The following is a 16486-nucleotide window of genomic DNA, read 5'->3' on the forward strand; positions in this document are numbered from 1 at the left end:
AACGTCGGGACCATAACTGTGTATAAATATATGCTAATATAACGATGAATGATGTGTAACATTATGATAATTTCCATTAAGGATCAATAACGGATATAGTCTAGTACATCTTATTATTTTATCGTATTTTCCACGATCACTGTCACCGTCCGACATTTACAAGTTAACGATTACGTCCCAACCCTACAACGATCAACGAACGACAAGGAAGAAAACGAAGATCAAGGTAACAATCATACACACTGATTTAGATTTTTACAACAAATCAGCATTCAAAGAGGCGTCAATAGTTCTCCTCGCCCCCCCCCCCCCCCTCCTCCACAGACAGAAATAACTAATTATGAACATTTATATAGAGCATACCCAACGATTTACAATGCCTAATGCGTTTCACAAATTGTTCATTTAATTCCACCGCAGACCATGTGGAACCATATTTTCACTTCATACAGTATAAGTCGCCTGCAAAGCGTCCATTTTGTACTAATACTCTTACAATAACTGTCACCGCTTATAGCCAGGTAATTACACATTTACACCTCAATCGAGTAGGATGTGTTAATGTCTTACAATGTCGGAACCAGAATTTTCCACGATTTCTGTCATCTACCACACTGGACTTTTGTGACAAGACGAGACATTGAGCAACACATACATACCCAGAGAGAGAGAGAGAGAGAGAGAGAGAGAGAGAGAGAGAGAGAGAGAGAGAGAGAGAGAGAGAGGGGGGGTGGGGGGGGTCGCTAGACACACATAATCTAACCCCCCCCCCCCCCACACACACACACACACACATTTCCCGGGAGGGGGGGGGGGATGGGAATAGCCAATAAACAAGCCATTCCATTTTCTGGGTGTATATATAATATCATTTATTGTTGGCCCCGACCAGCCATCCAGCCAATCAGACAAAAGGACTGATGTGAGGTGTGGGTGAGTGGAGCCCACAGAAATACGCTGGTAGTTTATAGGGGACAGTTGATCTGGGGTAGGAGGACCAAGATTGTCATGATCGGGCAGACGGTCGGTGACACGTGTTACGTGATATACGGAAAAATCGAAGAAGCGGGGCGATGTGACTTAAAATTCAGGTCTGATAACCTACATGGTTATGGGCTCTCATTGTTGTAATAGAAATACCAACGCAAAATATCGTCCTTTACACCAATGTTAAAACAGGCCCATGATTCGTTTCGATTATCAGACCTGCAAATGTGTGCACATCGAAAAAAACCATTAGGAATTACAAACAACAACAACAACAACAAAAAAATAATATACTTATTTGAAATAACACCAAAAAAAAACACATTCTAAACACTCACACGCACACATATGAATGAACAAAGAAAAAATAGAGATGTGAAGAAAAAGAAAAAGAAAGAAAGAACTTGGGGTGACAGTAAGAAGGAGAAGAAGGAGACAGACCAATCAATGGACAGAGATGGGTAGAGAAAAGGAGAGATAAAAACATTATATTACCATTGGTATTAATGGAGAAAAAAAAATTACCATTGGTATAAATGGGGAAAAAAAGGGAGGGAGAGACAAGGTCGTTAGTTTCGTTGACTATCTTTGATGTCAAGATTAGTCATTTCCTAAGATTAAAAGGGATAACGTGAAACATCGTCACATAGCGGACAAGGGATAACGTGAAACACCGTCACAGAGCGGACAAGGGATAACGTGAAACACCGTCACAGAGCGGACAAGGGATAACGTGAAACACCGTCACATAGCGGACAAGGGATAACGTGAAACACCGTCACATGGCGGACAACCGTTCAAAGAGCTAAAACAGGATATCCTACCAAAAAAAAACAAAAAAAAAAAAACAGCAGTATGTTTGATGAACCAGTATATAATATAATCTAGATTTAGAGCTTTTTCCCTTCCTTGTTCCAATTTGCTAATGAAAAAGTAAACCATAATCCTGGGACATAAAGGGCCATTTCCATTCCGATTAACAATTCAATCTTTTATTTTTACTATTAATTTTAATTATTTTTTTTTTATCCAGCGGGTCAAATCGGGGCAGTCCCGATCGATTTTATCGGGACCGTTGGCTGCTATGCTGTCATTGTGTACAGTATTTAATCGGTGGTGGGAATACCCAAGGCCGTTTTCAGATGGAAATTTCACAGAGGACGCAATACTCTCTCCTCACCGACCATATTCGGGATTTTCCCTAAAATTATGTCATATCGACCCAACTAAATGCTGAAACATACACATGTATATCACTTGACACACACCCATACCATGCCTAGAGACCCATACAACAATAGCACACACACTAAGTAGTCCTTCACAGCCATTGGGCTCTTGGAGCAGGAGTTTATCCCAGTTTCTATAGCGTGAAAAGGACAATAGCAATTGCTTGCTATCTTGGCTTTGGATAGGATGCTAGTCCATCGCAAAGTCTGACAAATCTAACAGACTCAGCTACCCATTCACTGCAGGATGAACAGGGGGTCAGACAAAATCTCGACTGCACCCGGGATCGATTTTGGTCTCTTTGCGTGTGAAGCGAGTGCTCTACCAATTGAGCTAACAGGACCCCTGCACACACTAACTATACAAGTTTTACAAAACAAAATAAAAAGTGACATTCAACAAATGAGAACTAACATTAAAACTATTAATTAACCAATCACGCAGAAGAATACATCTGTGATTTTAAAATTTCTGGAAAAGATAAGTTTTCAGCTTTTTCTTAAAATCCTAAACGCTGCCTGCAAGCCTTACTGACAAAGGAACCGAGTTCCGATTGGAAGATAATAAATGTAGAATGAAACGAGGAGATAGCACTCATAACGAGGAGATAGCACTCATACACTTGAGGGAAAAGAAGGGACGATCAGCTGGACAGTTGAAATAGAACATCTAGGCTCCAACACATCTCCAGGCGATGGAGGTTTAAGATTTTTAAAAGTAAATGAATCAGAAAAATGATCACAGAGCTTATATGGACTCCCTTAAAAGACAGACGGAAAGAACGACTAAGTCTCATGTTCAACATTTCAAACAAAATGACAGCCATCTCACCAAAACAACTGGACATACAACGAAATTCACACATTCAAAGAAAAACCCACTCAAAAACACTAAAACACCAATCTACAAAATCAAACATCTTCATATATTCATTTGCACCCTGCACTATCAAAGACTGTAACGCTCTTCCCGAATCATGTGTGAAAGATTTAGAAACATTCAAACGAAGATTATCAAAATTCTTCAGCCTAAATACCAACAATGGCTGTCACATTCAACAACTCTCTCCGCCCTCGAATATACAAATACTCAGAATTGAGTCGACTTCGAGTAACATTCAGGTTCAGAAGTGAGTGGAGTAGACAATGTTATGTTGATGATACAAGAAATGAAGTGAGTGGAAAAGTGGCAGAAGACAATAGCAAACTTTTGCAGCGGTGGAGAGTTGAACCCGTGACCCTACTGTTACAGCACCTTTGAAGGTCATGAGAGGGTTGCTCTACAATTAATGTCACCCACCTCGTGAATCAACAAAATATTATTTTTTAATATTATTATCAGAATTTCAAAGTTCCAAGTTACCATATTATACCTCTAACAATAACAAACCTTCATAAGCACACAGTCAACAGCGATAACATCAATATGAGTGTCTTTATTACTGTACAAATTACGATTTATTTATTTTTTTGATAAGAGCACAAACTTTTAACTTTTTAACATATTTCTACTCGATATTATAAAAATTACATTACAACAATAGTTTTATTTTAAATAAAAATGTTTTCCTGATTTTTTAAAATCCATAGGAAAATTTGCCTCTGGGGAAAATTTCTGGTGAAAGGTGAAAACCCCAGACTTTAACCACAAAAATCAATGCCAAAGATCTAGACTTAGTTGACTGGGTCAAGGTCACAGTCACAGTGTGGTGGATCGGACTCAAACCTCAGTCAGTACCTCCAGGGTATAAAGACAGGGTTATACTCAATGTGTCCCACTGCCTCAAAATGGTATCATGTCAGTTTGTGTTTTAAAAATGTTCAAAAATGATACAAAATAAAACTTTTACGTTTTTAGTCATTTTTTGTTGAAATCACATTTTAGGTAGCTGATTTATCCCAATATAATATTGTTTGGAGATGGTAGGTAAAACATATCCACAAATTCTATCACTTAGTATAACTAATACTAATATGTTTTTAATAATATTACTATTTCATTTTCAAAGGTCTTTCATCTTAATGGGGCAAAGTGGCAGAGTGGTTGAGGCATTCACTGTGATCCGGAAGTCATGGGTTCGAGACCCAATTCAGGCACTTTCGTTATTTTCCTTGCGCAAGATTATGAAGCCCCAATTTGCTCACTGGGACAACATGGGGGATTCCTGTTGACATCAGTCATCCTGTTTGATGGATTATCTTATAATATTCCTTCGTGGAATGCCTAGGCGATGGGATCTAATGGTGCCGTTAAGAAAGGGCGTCATTAAAAAAAAATTTTTCACCATAACCAGATTGTAGAGCTGGATAAAATATAAAAAGATAAAAACTTACCCAACAAAGCCTGAAACAACCTGCTCTTGAAGATACGAATGACTCTCTCAATGGCCGTCTTCAGGGGTCTGTCTTGAGGTTTGTTGAGACGTGTGTGATAATCCTCCAGAAGCTCAAGAGCTCGATGTGCGTCTGTGTAAAACAACAATCATTTTGGTTTTTGTATTTAAGGGTTTTACGGCACTTGCAACACATTAAGGTCATATCAGCACCAGTAAAAAGGAAGAAAATTGGAAAGTGAAAATATTCTAGATATACAATTAAAAGGACTTGAGGAAAAAGTAAGACAAAGGGGAATGGTTCAAATAGGGAACAGATGTAGATTCCAAGAGCACACTATCAAAGTACTTAGTTTAAGATCACCTAAATGTCTTACCCAGACACCAGCACAAGATCCCACTAAGAGGAATACACTCAAATGTTTACAAATCATAGTTGAAGATGAGAAAATAACAGTATATAACATTGAGATGATTTATAAGGAAAAAAGTATCATCTCCCAAAACTATAACAATACATTCGACTGTTTCCCTCCCAGCCAAGGACTCTGGCCAGGGCCAGGACAAAATAAGTAATCTCATTCCATGACAGAGACAGAAAGCAATTGGAAAACAGATACAAGGCGATAGAAAACACAGTAAGTACCTCCCTGCCCACTATGGAAGGTCAGGAACCCCACCCAGGAAACAACAATAAAACAATCAAGTTATGGTCATGGACTCAACACATGACTCTTAAATAATGATACTAATAATAATAATAATAATAATAATAATAATAATAATAATAATAATAATAATAATAATAATAATAATAATAATAATAATAATAATAGTGGTGCTTTACATTATCACAGGTCATTCACCAAATTAATTCAACAATACAACTAGAATATTTTGTAAACACAGATACAACAAGATATGAAGTGAGTAGAAAAGTGCCAGAAGACAATAGAGAATAAAAAATTTTTTTCGCGGCGGTGGTGGGGTTTGAACCTGCGACCTTATTGGTACGACAACTCCGCCTGGCAGGTGAGAGCGTGGCTCTACCGTGTGAGCTATCCACGAACACATAAAAATATTCGTTTCAAACCCAAAGTCATTACTAGATCCCTCTCTCACCCACTTCTTGAGATCGCCGATTCGTTCACCACCATCGCGAAGTAATTTTGACCAGCAGTTAAGCTTAATAGCCAATATTCTCATCACAAACATATAACATAGAAATGATTGAGACATTGAGTATGCTCCGGTGTATGGGGTGAATTTTTAATTCAGAAAAGTGAGTGGAGCAGGCACTTATGTTGGTAACAACAAGATATGAAGTGAGTAGAAAAGTGCCAGAAGACAATAGAGAATAAAAATTTTTTTTTTTTTTCGCGGCGGTGGTGGGGTTTGAACCTGCGACCTTATTGGTACGACAACTCCGCCTGGCAGGTGAGAGCGTGGCTCTACCGTGTGAGCTATCCACGAACACATAAAAATATTCGTTTCAAACCCAAAGTCATTACTAGATCCCTCTCTCACCCACTTCTTGAGATCGCCGATTCGTTCACCACCATCGCGAAGTAATTTTGACCAGCAGTTAAGCTTAATAGCCAATATTCTCATCACAAACATATAACATAGAAACGATTGAGACATTGAGTATGCTCCGGTGTATGGGGTGAATTTTTAATTCAGAAAAGTGAGTGGAGCAGGCACTTATGTTGGAAACAACAAGATATGAAGTGAGTAGAAAAGTGCCAGAAGACAATAGAGAATAAAAAATTTTTTCGCGGCGGTGGTGGGGTTTGAACCTGCGACCTTATTGGTACGACAACTCCGCCTGGCAGGTGAGAGCGTGGCTCTACCGTGTGAGCTATCCACGAACACATAAAAATATTCGTTTCAAACCCAAAGTCATTACTAGATCCCTCTCTCACCCACTTCTTGAGATCGCCGATTCGTTCACCACCATCGCGAAGTAATTTTGACCAGCAGTTAAGCTTAATAGCCAATATTCTCATCACAAACATATAACATAGAAACGATTGAGACATTGAGTATGCTCCGGTGTATGGGGTGAATTTTTAATTCAGAAAAGTGAGTGGAGCAGGCACTTATGTTGGTAACAACAAGATATGAAGTGAGTAGAAAAGTGCCAGAAGACAATAGAGAATAAAATTGTCTTCTGGCACTTTTCTACTCACTTCATATCTTGTTGTTACCAACATAAGTGCCTGCTCCACTCACTTTTCTGAATTAAAAATTCACCCCATACACCGGAGCATACTCAATGTCTCAATCATTTCTATGTTATATGTTTGTGATGAGAATATTGGCTATTAAGCTTAACTGCTGGTCAAAATTACTTCGCGATGGTGGTGAACGAATCGGCGATCTCAAGAAGTGGGTGAGAGAGGGATCTAGTAATGACTTTGGGTTTGAAACGAATATTTTTATGTGTTCGTGGATAGCTCACACGGTAGAGCCACGCTCTCACCTGCCAGGCGGAGTTGTCGTACCAATAAGGTCGCAGGTTCAAACCCCACCACCGCCGCGAAAAAAATTTTTATTCTCTATTGTCTTCTGGCACTTTTCTACTCACTTCATATCTTGTTGTTACCAACATAAGTGCCTGCTCCAAACACAGATACAGAAACATAAGCACAAACAAATAAGATTTAAGTGTAAAGCCAACAGTTAGACACTTCCAAAGTATTCTCCTGAGGATCTTTAATGTGGAAAATAATGAAAGGAGACAACAGAATGATAGATGTATTCCATATATATATAATATATATATTATATATATATATATATATATATATATATATATATATATATATATATATATATATATATATATATTTTTTTTTTTTTTTTTTTTTTTTTAAATAATAAAAATTTAAAAAAATAAATGAATAAAACAAAAAAAAATAAAACAAACAACAAAAAAAACAAACAAAAAAATTTTAAAAATAAAAAAAAACAAATATATATATATATATATATATATATATATATATATATATATATATATATATATATATATATATATATATATGAAAGAGCAGGGATGAGGACAACCCGCCATCGCCTGGTCCCAAGTCTACAATGAGAAATTGGGGAGGGTCGTATATTGGGCCAGCAACCCACCAAGTAAAAAACACCACACTGCAGAAATGCCAAGACGACCAAGGCACCTTATGTTCCACCAAGGACCCAAGAGGATAAGTAAGTAAGTAAGGGAAAAGGACAATGTTTGATGAAGTCTGAAGAAAGATGGAAATACATCGGCTGCAAACTAAAAAGTGAATCGGATAAGGACAGCGTGATGGCATTAACATGGGCTCCCAAGGAGAAAAGAAAATTCAGAAGATACTAAACTGCCTGGCGATGTGCTGTTGAAAGACAAAGAAATGCTGTAGGTTGGACAACAAAGTTGAGGAACACAGACATTAACAGGGTAGAATGGAAACAGGAGATCGAGGCCTTATGTGCCTTCTGGAACGAAGAGGAGAAGTTAAGTAAATAAAAACAAGCCAAAAAATGAGCTTTTTATAAAGCGCATTATCCACTTAACGTGCTCAAAGTGGTTTACAAATGGTTCCTAACCAACAGCAACACGTAACATGTAGAACGAGACATGATGCCTAATAGGCGATATTACAATTAATTTTTTTCAGACAGAATATGATGCCAAACAGAACAATTGTTCACCACCTTCCTCGGCTTTCAAAGACAGCTGTCGTTTCCACCTTCGCATCCCCCACTGTCAGAGACAGTCCACCGTTTCTCACTTTTCACTCACAATCACCTAGGAAATGCCCAACTCGGGACCCGAACTGCTATTGATAGAGGACATCAGCCTACAGACTCGCAAGTCCTACAGTTTGAGTCTCACCACGGCACAAAACATTAAAGAATACATTTTTTTGTAAAAGAAAAAACAAAGAGAAAAAGCGACTTGTCTAGCGGTGTGACACTCGCCTTCAGATAAGAAGGATATGGGTTCAAGTCCCACGCACATAGTTGAGTCCTTGGAAATTAAGGCTCTTTAATCACATTCTCTCACCGTACTAGGTGTGAAATGATATTTCACCGTTAACAGCGTTGTCTCTGTCAAAAAAATTATAATATCACCTTACAGGCGTCATGTTTTGTCCTACATGTTATGTGTTGCTGATGGTTAGGGACTCTGTGTAAAGCGCTTTGAGCATGTTACGTTAATATTGCGCTGTGTAAAAGCTCAAGTTCAAAAGGGACAAAAGATAGAAATGAATGAAAACAAAAGAACTCCTTCCCATTTTCCTCCATGTGAGAGACATTCACCACCTCGATGGGATTTTACCTACAGTTCTGTTTAGTTTCAATGTCACACTTTTTAAACACTTGAGCATTTATATAGCACAATATCCACTAAACGTGCTCAAAACGTCTTACAAGGGTTCCTTGCCAACATCAACACTTAACATGATATGATATGATATGATATAAGTCCAGATTTATGTAGGCTTTTACAGCCTTTTATCTGCTCTTGTGCATTCGTGAACGTATTTAATTCAAGTCTCTCAAAACTGGGCATTCCACATAGTGGAAGGAGGTGTCTGAATTTAACTTTACAAACAGTGTTTTTCTGTATGTAGAATGAGACATAAAACACCTTTTACTGTTACTGTTAGGCAATTTTACATTTAACCATAACACAGTTATCATCATAATCAAACAAAAAAAGGGAACAAAGACACCATCATCATTAAAAAAGCATTTCCCAATCAAGATCAGAGTATAGTATAAGACAGTGACAAGGTAATATCCTCCACTTCCTTCATTGTATCTAGAACTTTCCTCTACTAGTACTACCAAGAACCCTGTGGCCTCCTACAACTAGATCCAATCCATTGATTATTATGCTGCACAACGTTTGGCCAGGAAAATTTCACTTCATAGGAATGAATGATGAATTCAAATGATCCCACACAGCTTGTCTCTTGTCAACATTTTTTAAACGGAACTTCTCTGAATACTTGTAATGGTAGCTAATAGCAATACATCCTTGTTCACATCAGTGAAAAATATCCCGTTTCATTTTCAGGTACATACATACTATACCCCCCTCCCAACGTGTTAAGAAAATAAGAGCCACATTCACACCTCTATTGTCATAGTCATTATGTAACTTACAGTTGGCTATTGCCTTTGATTTTTGATAAATGATTTGGGTAAGAAGAAATTTACTTTCGCTTTCCATGACTATGATGACCTTGCACCTTGTATGATCTACCCGTTAACGCAACAACGCATCCTCTTTATTTCTACAAAATTCGTGCTGAGTGAAACTAACAATAAGATAATGTAAATGAATGGAAAATAAAATGAGATTTCAGACAGGGTCAGTAATGGCCAGAGTTTGTAGTTGTAGAGTGGAGTCTAGACTAGAGACGAAAAAGTCGTCTGCTGTTTGGCTACCGTTCGCGAAATGATCGACTGGCATTCGTTGTTTCAGTTCTAAATCCAACATTTAGCGATTTGAGACCAAAAATCATTGACAATACATTTGAAGCAAATGTGTCACTGACTGAAATTTGAAATGTGACAATATCAATGACTCAAGACTCAGACTCAATAAAAATAAGAAAAAGAAGTGAAACAACAATTGACAACTTCACCTTTGCGTTTCGTTACTCTCGCCTTTCTATACTTCACGAATAAATAAACATAAAAAGAAATAACTTGAGGCATTTTTTTTTTTGGACCAACTCTAAGGTAATGTTCAGAAATTCCGAAGATGTCAGAAATACCAGAGAACTCACCTTCTTTTCGTACCGGCATGTTGACAATGCCAGAAATGCAGGAAGTATTCTTCCGTGTCACACGAAGTCGGTGGTTTGTTGATGACAGTAAATTCCGCGTCCTCAGACCAAACACTGTACGTGCAACAAGACAACTTTCATCCGTTCAAAGCAACCAACAACAAATTTTTGATTTACAAATTTCTTAGCGTTTAAATCCTGAATAAAGTATACACGTTTTTTGCCACACAACATCAATAAAACTCAATGGTCATAAACTGACCCAGCAGAATATGGCGTCAAGTTAAACAATTTGTCACGTGACAAGGATCTAACATTACAACTCGGGTATTTTTTGAGGAGGAGGTGACGAGGGCTTTATTTATTTTATTTATTTATACTTTGACCCTGCTAATCTTCGTTATCTCTCGCTATTTTCTTCTAGAATGGTTCCACTGAATTTACATTGATCTTTCTCTTTCAAACCGCCCGATTATTTTTCTTTGTTGTTTGCACATTACAACAGTATGTACTTGGCAGGTGTTTGTTGGCAAAATGTAACGGTTCATTGGTGTAGGGGAAGTAACCATGAAAATGACTGCCCCTGAAACGTGATGCAAAATTCAAAGGTTAGGTGGGGAGGAGGGGTGGGGGGTGTCTTTTTTTTTTAAATTTTCTTTTTTTTTTGTTGTTGTTGTTGTTTGTATCAATTTGTTCGCTTATTTGTTTTTGCTTTTGCTTTTATTTCATTCGGGGTTTGTTTTTTTTTTTCCACAAATGAGCGTCATCTCTCTTTTTTTTTAAATATACTACTTATTAACTACTTTCAACAGTGAATGCGTTAAAAGGCATAGGCTAGAATTATTCTAGACCATTAAAAAAGAAAGCAGCTACGTTACAATTAAATGAGTAACTCATATCGTACCTTGTCTTCTGTTGGGTTTTAGGGAAAATACTGATGTCTCAATGATAGTGCATCTCTCTCTCTCTCTCTCTCTCTCTCTCTCTCTCTCTCTCTCTCTCTCTCTCTCTCTCTCTCTCAGCCAGGCGGTGGTGGGTGTTGTTGTATCAATTGGACCCCCGGGGTTGGTTCCCCCGACACCGTGATGCCTTTATCCTCTGTTTCCATCTGGCACTTCTCCATGCCCTAAATTTCTTATCATTATTGATATAAGTATAAGTGCCTGCTCCACACATTTTCTGCGACTATGTGACTATGTCGTCGTCTTGTGAAATGACACTCACCTTCGGACTTTAAGGTGCTGGGTTCGAATCTAGCTCTGAGTGGCACATAATTGTGTCCTTGGAAAATGCTTTTTACTATCTTTATATGGCCATCCTCGGGTATAGAATGAGATTTGAATAGACTTGAGAGACTCTTCTATCAAAGTTCGCAGCTTCTTAGACTTGATCAGATATTATTTCTGTTCTCGTACGTAGGCCCCAATGATTATCTAAACTGTAAGACACGTTAATTTTCATGTCAAATATAGATGGAATGAAGTTGACGTCCTCGGGTCTTTGTTATTGGTTTAGGACGGGACATGACGCCTGTTAGGCGATATTACCATTTTTCAACAAAGACAACGCTGTTAACGGCCAGGTACTCATTTTACACCTGAGTACGATGAGAGAATGTGAGTAAATAGCCTTTTCCAAGGACTCAACTATGCGCCGAGTGCGAGGCTCGAACCCAGAACCTTCCGATCCGAAAGTGAGTGTTATACCACTAGACCACATAGCCGCACGTAATGCGATATTACATTTTTTTTTTCGGACAAAGGCAACACTGTTAACGGCCAGGTACTCATTTTACACCTGAGTACGGTGAGAGAATGCGAGTAAAGGCCGAGCGAGACTCAAACCCAGGACCTTCTGATCCGAAAGCGAGTGCCATTCCACTAGACCACATAGCCGCACATAGGAAGAATCAGCAAAATATAAAGCAATCGCGAGGAAAAGACCTTTGACATGTTTGGTTGAATCACAAAGTTGAAATGTGTCTGCAATGACGAATAGAGCCATATCAACGTCACACAATCACTCATTCCAACAACCGGATGATTGTCGGGAGAATTGTGGGATGCAGACTTCACAACTTTGGGCCACTATACTCTTCAGCAGTCGTAACGTCACTTCCTTCCTAATGACGCATGGTAACTTAGTAACAGTAGCACTGGCTCTAAACTATCGGAACAATGGCGGACGCCCGTATGAAATATTTCTCCGGCGAGCATAAAAGCGTTACCAGAGAAAAAAAAAACCCCATAAATTTGATCATGTTTTGACTTTTACACATTCTGATCACTAGGCATATGAAAAGGGAATGAAAAGTTCTAGCCAGCATGAAGAATGAAAAGTAATGATTTTCTTTGTTTAGAACCAATATGGCCACTGTTGCTGGGCGACGTGACATCAGACTATTGAATCGAATTTCCAGTCGTTGGCCTTTTCAAGAAGCTCCTCCGTGTGTTGTAACGTAAAAATGTGCACGTCTTTCATTTTTTTACTTTTGCGACACTTTGAGGACGTTTCAGCGCCAAAAACAAAAAAAAGGTCAAGAGACCCAACTCCAAAAAATTGATGTCCTTTGTAGTTGTTCCCTGTGGTTGTATAGACAACACGTTAATGATGTTTGGGTCGCGTGGCACAGTGATAGGTCTTTGCTTCGTACCCAAAAGGTGCCGAGTTCGATCACCTGCCTTGAGCAAGTCACCTCGCCCTAGCTCAATTTCCGGTGCTGCATTGCGGAATTTGTTTTTTAATTACGTCTGAGGTCGTTTGTTTTTTGTTTTTAAGGGTTTTACGGCGCTTTCAACACATTTAGGTCATATCAGCGCCAGTAAAAAGGAAGAAAATGGGAAAGTAAAAAATTCTAGAATTACAATTAAAGCATCCAAGAAGAGGTAAGACAAAGGGGGATTGGTTCAAATAGGAAACAGATGTAAATTCCAAAAGCACACTATCATTATACTTAGTTTGAGATCACCTAAAAGTCTCATCCAGACACAAGCACAGTCCCCACTAAGAGGAACACACTCAAATGTTTACAAATCATATGTTAAAAATGAAAAGAGTAACAGTACATAACAGAGAGATGATTTACAAGGAAAAAAAATATCATCTCCCAAAACAATAACTATACATTCGACTGTTTCCCTCTCAGTCAAAGACTGGCCAAGATCAGGACAAAACCAAGCAATTTCACTCCAAGACAAAGACAGAAAGCAATTGGAAAACAGATAAGAGGGGATAGAAGACACAGCAAGTACCTCTCTGCCCACTATGGGAGGTCACGAAACCCACCCAGTCGTCTGAGGTCACCCAGAGGTTTATATTCTAGCATTCAGGATAAAAAGCCACTATAAAGGAAACAAAAACAAATGTTAGTGTTAGGGAGTCACCACCATCCTCTCGCTAAAAGAAAAAGGACAGACAACAGACATATGGGGGAAAAAAGAAAGAAAAAGGTGAAAGAAACATACAGCTAGACAGAAAAAAAAAACCACAAATCCAATCTCAAATAAGAAATACATATTTATTGTCCCTCGAAATGCAGGTACATAATGAAAAAAAAAAAAGCCATGACAAAACTCATTTTAATTATTTTAGACACGGAAATAATAAATTTGAAATTTATTAAACCATCCATCATTGACCGACCATAATTATTTTTGCTTTCCAGACACAAGCACAGGATCCCACTTTGTGGAAGATACTTAAAAGCTTGCAAAATATATCATTTGTTGCGAGTTTTTTTTTGGTGAGTCTATAACAATAATCATTTGAAAATTTGTTGTCCCAATTGTCAATTATTTTAGTTATTAAGAGACTAAAATTAAAATCTTCAATAAAATTTTTTTAGGTCGATCAATGTTTCCATAAAAATACAACCCACACATATTATCCCATGAGTAAGACTGTGGCCATTTAAAATTCACTCGGTCAAGAATACACACACAGTATTACAGAACTGTTGATTTGTTGAGATGAGGTCCTACGAGGAGGATTTCATGAAGAAAAATAGTAAATCCTAGTTTTGTTTTGGACAAATTCATATTACTGCTGTACTCTGAAAACTCATCTCCCAAATATCAATCGGTTAAAATTACCTTCAGCCTAGCAAAAGAACTCAAATCTGAGACTTCCTGCTTAAGGTCAAGGGTCATTATCATTGACTAATATTTGAAGAACGAGTTTTCTAGCCAAAAGTTTAAATATGGCTTATTTCTAGAGTGCGTGGCAGATTATAGGGGCCATCTCGTATTTAATGATAACTTCCAACCATTACAATAGGACCAAATATGATCATTCTGTCCTACTTATAGCTTGAGATGAATTGACCTCAGACCCAATCTACCTTTATGCAGACCAACATGTACAATTCATACATAAGCAAGTATTGAGAAAGGCTAACCAAATGTTTAAAACATACACACTGCTCTTCATATATTATTTCAATCATGCATCTGCGTGTCTTACAAAAATCCTATTCATAACCCTTCAAAACGTGTTACCACTTCTTTCATGACATAATAATAATATACTTAACAAAGCTATGGTGAGAATATACGACTCTCGGAGAAGCAAAAGAAAAAGCTATAAAATTTGCAGCGCTTAGTTCTTGTGACGAAATCTCAATATACTATTTTTTTCACACTGCACAGTAAAGGCATAACAAATGGATTTTAAATTGTTCTATCTATATCAGATTATTTTTGAAAATATCAATCATTATGTACAAGATATAATAATTTGATCTCATCAAAGGATAAATTATATTATTTACTGCAACACGATGCATTCCATTCACACTGGTACGCACAACATTCAAACTATTATTCTCATCTTCAGTGAAAAAAAAAGAAACAAACAAAAACAACAAAATTAACCACCGATATCAATTTTTTAACCCTTTAACGACAAAGCATCAGATTCTAATGGTTTCACATTACTATGATATGATGGTCTGAGACCGAAAATTCTATCCAGCACTCGTGTAACATAGCAACCCCCCCCCCCCCCCTCACCCAGCGGCTGCATCACAATGCGGATGCTCTGAAGTTTCTGGACTGTGTCGTCGCAAAAACGGTGGGTTTTGGGTTTGAGTTACTTTCAAAACATAATTTCTCCGATAAGAACTGCATCTCTCAGCATTTTTCACCAACAGAGCTGTAACAATAAAGTGACTTGACTATAGTAAAGCCCCCCATTGCAACACCATCAACGCTCTTGTCATGAAGACTGTAAGAGATGGTCTAGGGTTGGTGTAGAATAGAACCCCACCTGTAAAGGGCTAAGTTAAAATTTTCTCTCGATCTCAACGATGAATAAATGAATCCAATCCTAACACACATTTTTTTAAACATAAGTCAGAGGTCAGACCCTAGTTCCAAATGTATTCTTGATCATCAAAGAGTGGAATGTTATAATCTATGGGTGCTGAACTCAGTCAAATAACACAAAGCCAATATGCTTTTGAAAAATGGTGCATATATATATATATATATAATATATATATATATATATATATATATATATATATATAATATATATATATATATATATTACACAGACAAGTAATTATAATACAGACATCGTTATCATAGCGCATTTGGAAATATTTAAAATACCAACCAATACTGTCACACAGGATGTATACACAAAAATAGACACAAGATTTAATAAAAGAAATATGAGAGTTCAGAAACGAATAAAATATGGATAATTGCAATAATCAACTAGATTGATAAAGAGCTAATGGCTATTATAAAAATGTAAAAAAGAAATTAAAAAATAAAAACATAATAATAATAATAATAATAATAATAATAATAATAATAATAATAATAATAATATTAATGATAATGATAATAATAATAATAAAAAAAAGGATAAATAAATAAATAAATAAATTAGACGTTTTTAAAAAGAACTTTCAAATAAATTATGACAAGTTTCGGAAAGGCCAAAGAATAGGTACAATCATTCAGAAATGGATAAGTATTCATTAGTATGAAAGCCACAAATTATAATAATAATAATCAGAATTTTAAAAAATCAAACCCTAAACAAAATGAACGAGAATAAATGAGTTTGAAAGATCACAATCATTGCAATGTTAAAATCAACAGAATGGGAGGAAAACATACAAGATACT

General features: G+C 37.1%; 1 protein-coding gene across 3 annotated transcripts in view; it reads right to left on the minus strand.

The window, feature by feature from the left end:
* The window catches only part of LOC144980846 (uncharacterized), a 46043-nt gene extending 35144 nt beyond the window's left edge, over nt 1-10899 (minus strand). For all 3 annotated transcript variants that reach the window (XM_078928710.1, XM_078928711.1, XM_078928709.1), the window contains exons 1-2: nt 10348-10899; nt 4551-4682 (exon numbers count right to left, since the gene is read on the minus strand). In XM_078928710.1, coding sequence (XP_078784836.1) covers nt 4551-4682; nt 10348-10366 — 151 coding nt within the window. In that variant the 5' untranslated portion in view covers nt 10367-10899. The remainder of the gene's footprint in view (nt 1-4550; nt 4683-10347) is intronic.
* Between the last annotated feature and the right edge of the window lie 5587 nt (nt 10900-16486).

This window comes from Berghia stephanieae, chromosome 10 (assembly GCF_034508935.2).
Source record: "Berghia stephanieae isolate SIO BIC M18660-M18661 chromosome 10, UCSD_Bste_1.3, whole genome shotgun sequence".
Classification (NCBI taxonomy): Eukaryota; Metazoa; Mollusca; class Gastropoda; order Nudibranchia; family Aeolidiidae; genus Berghia; species Berghia stephanieae.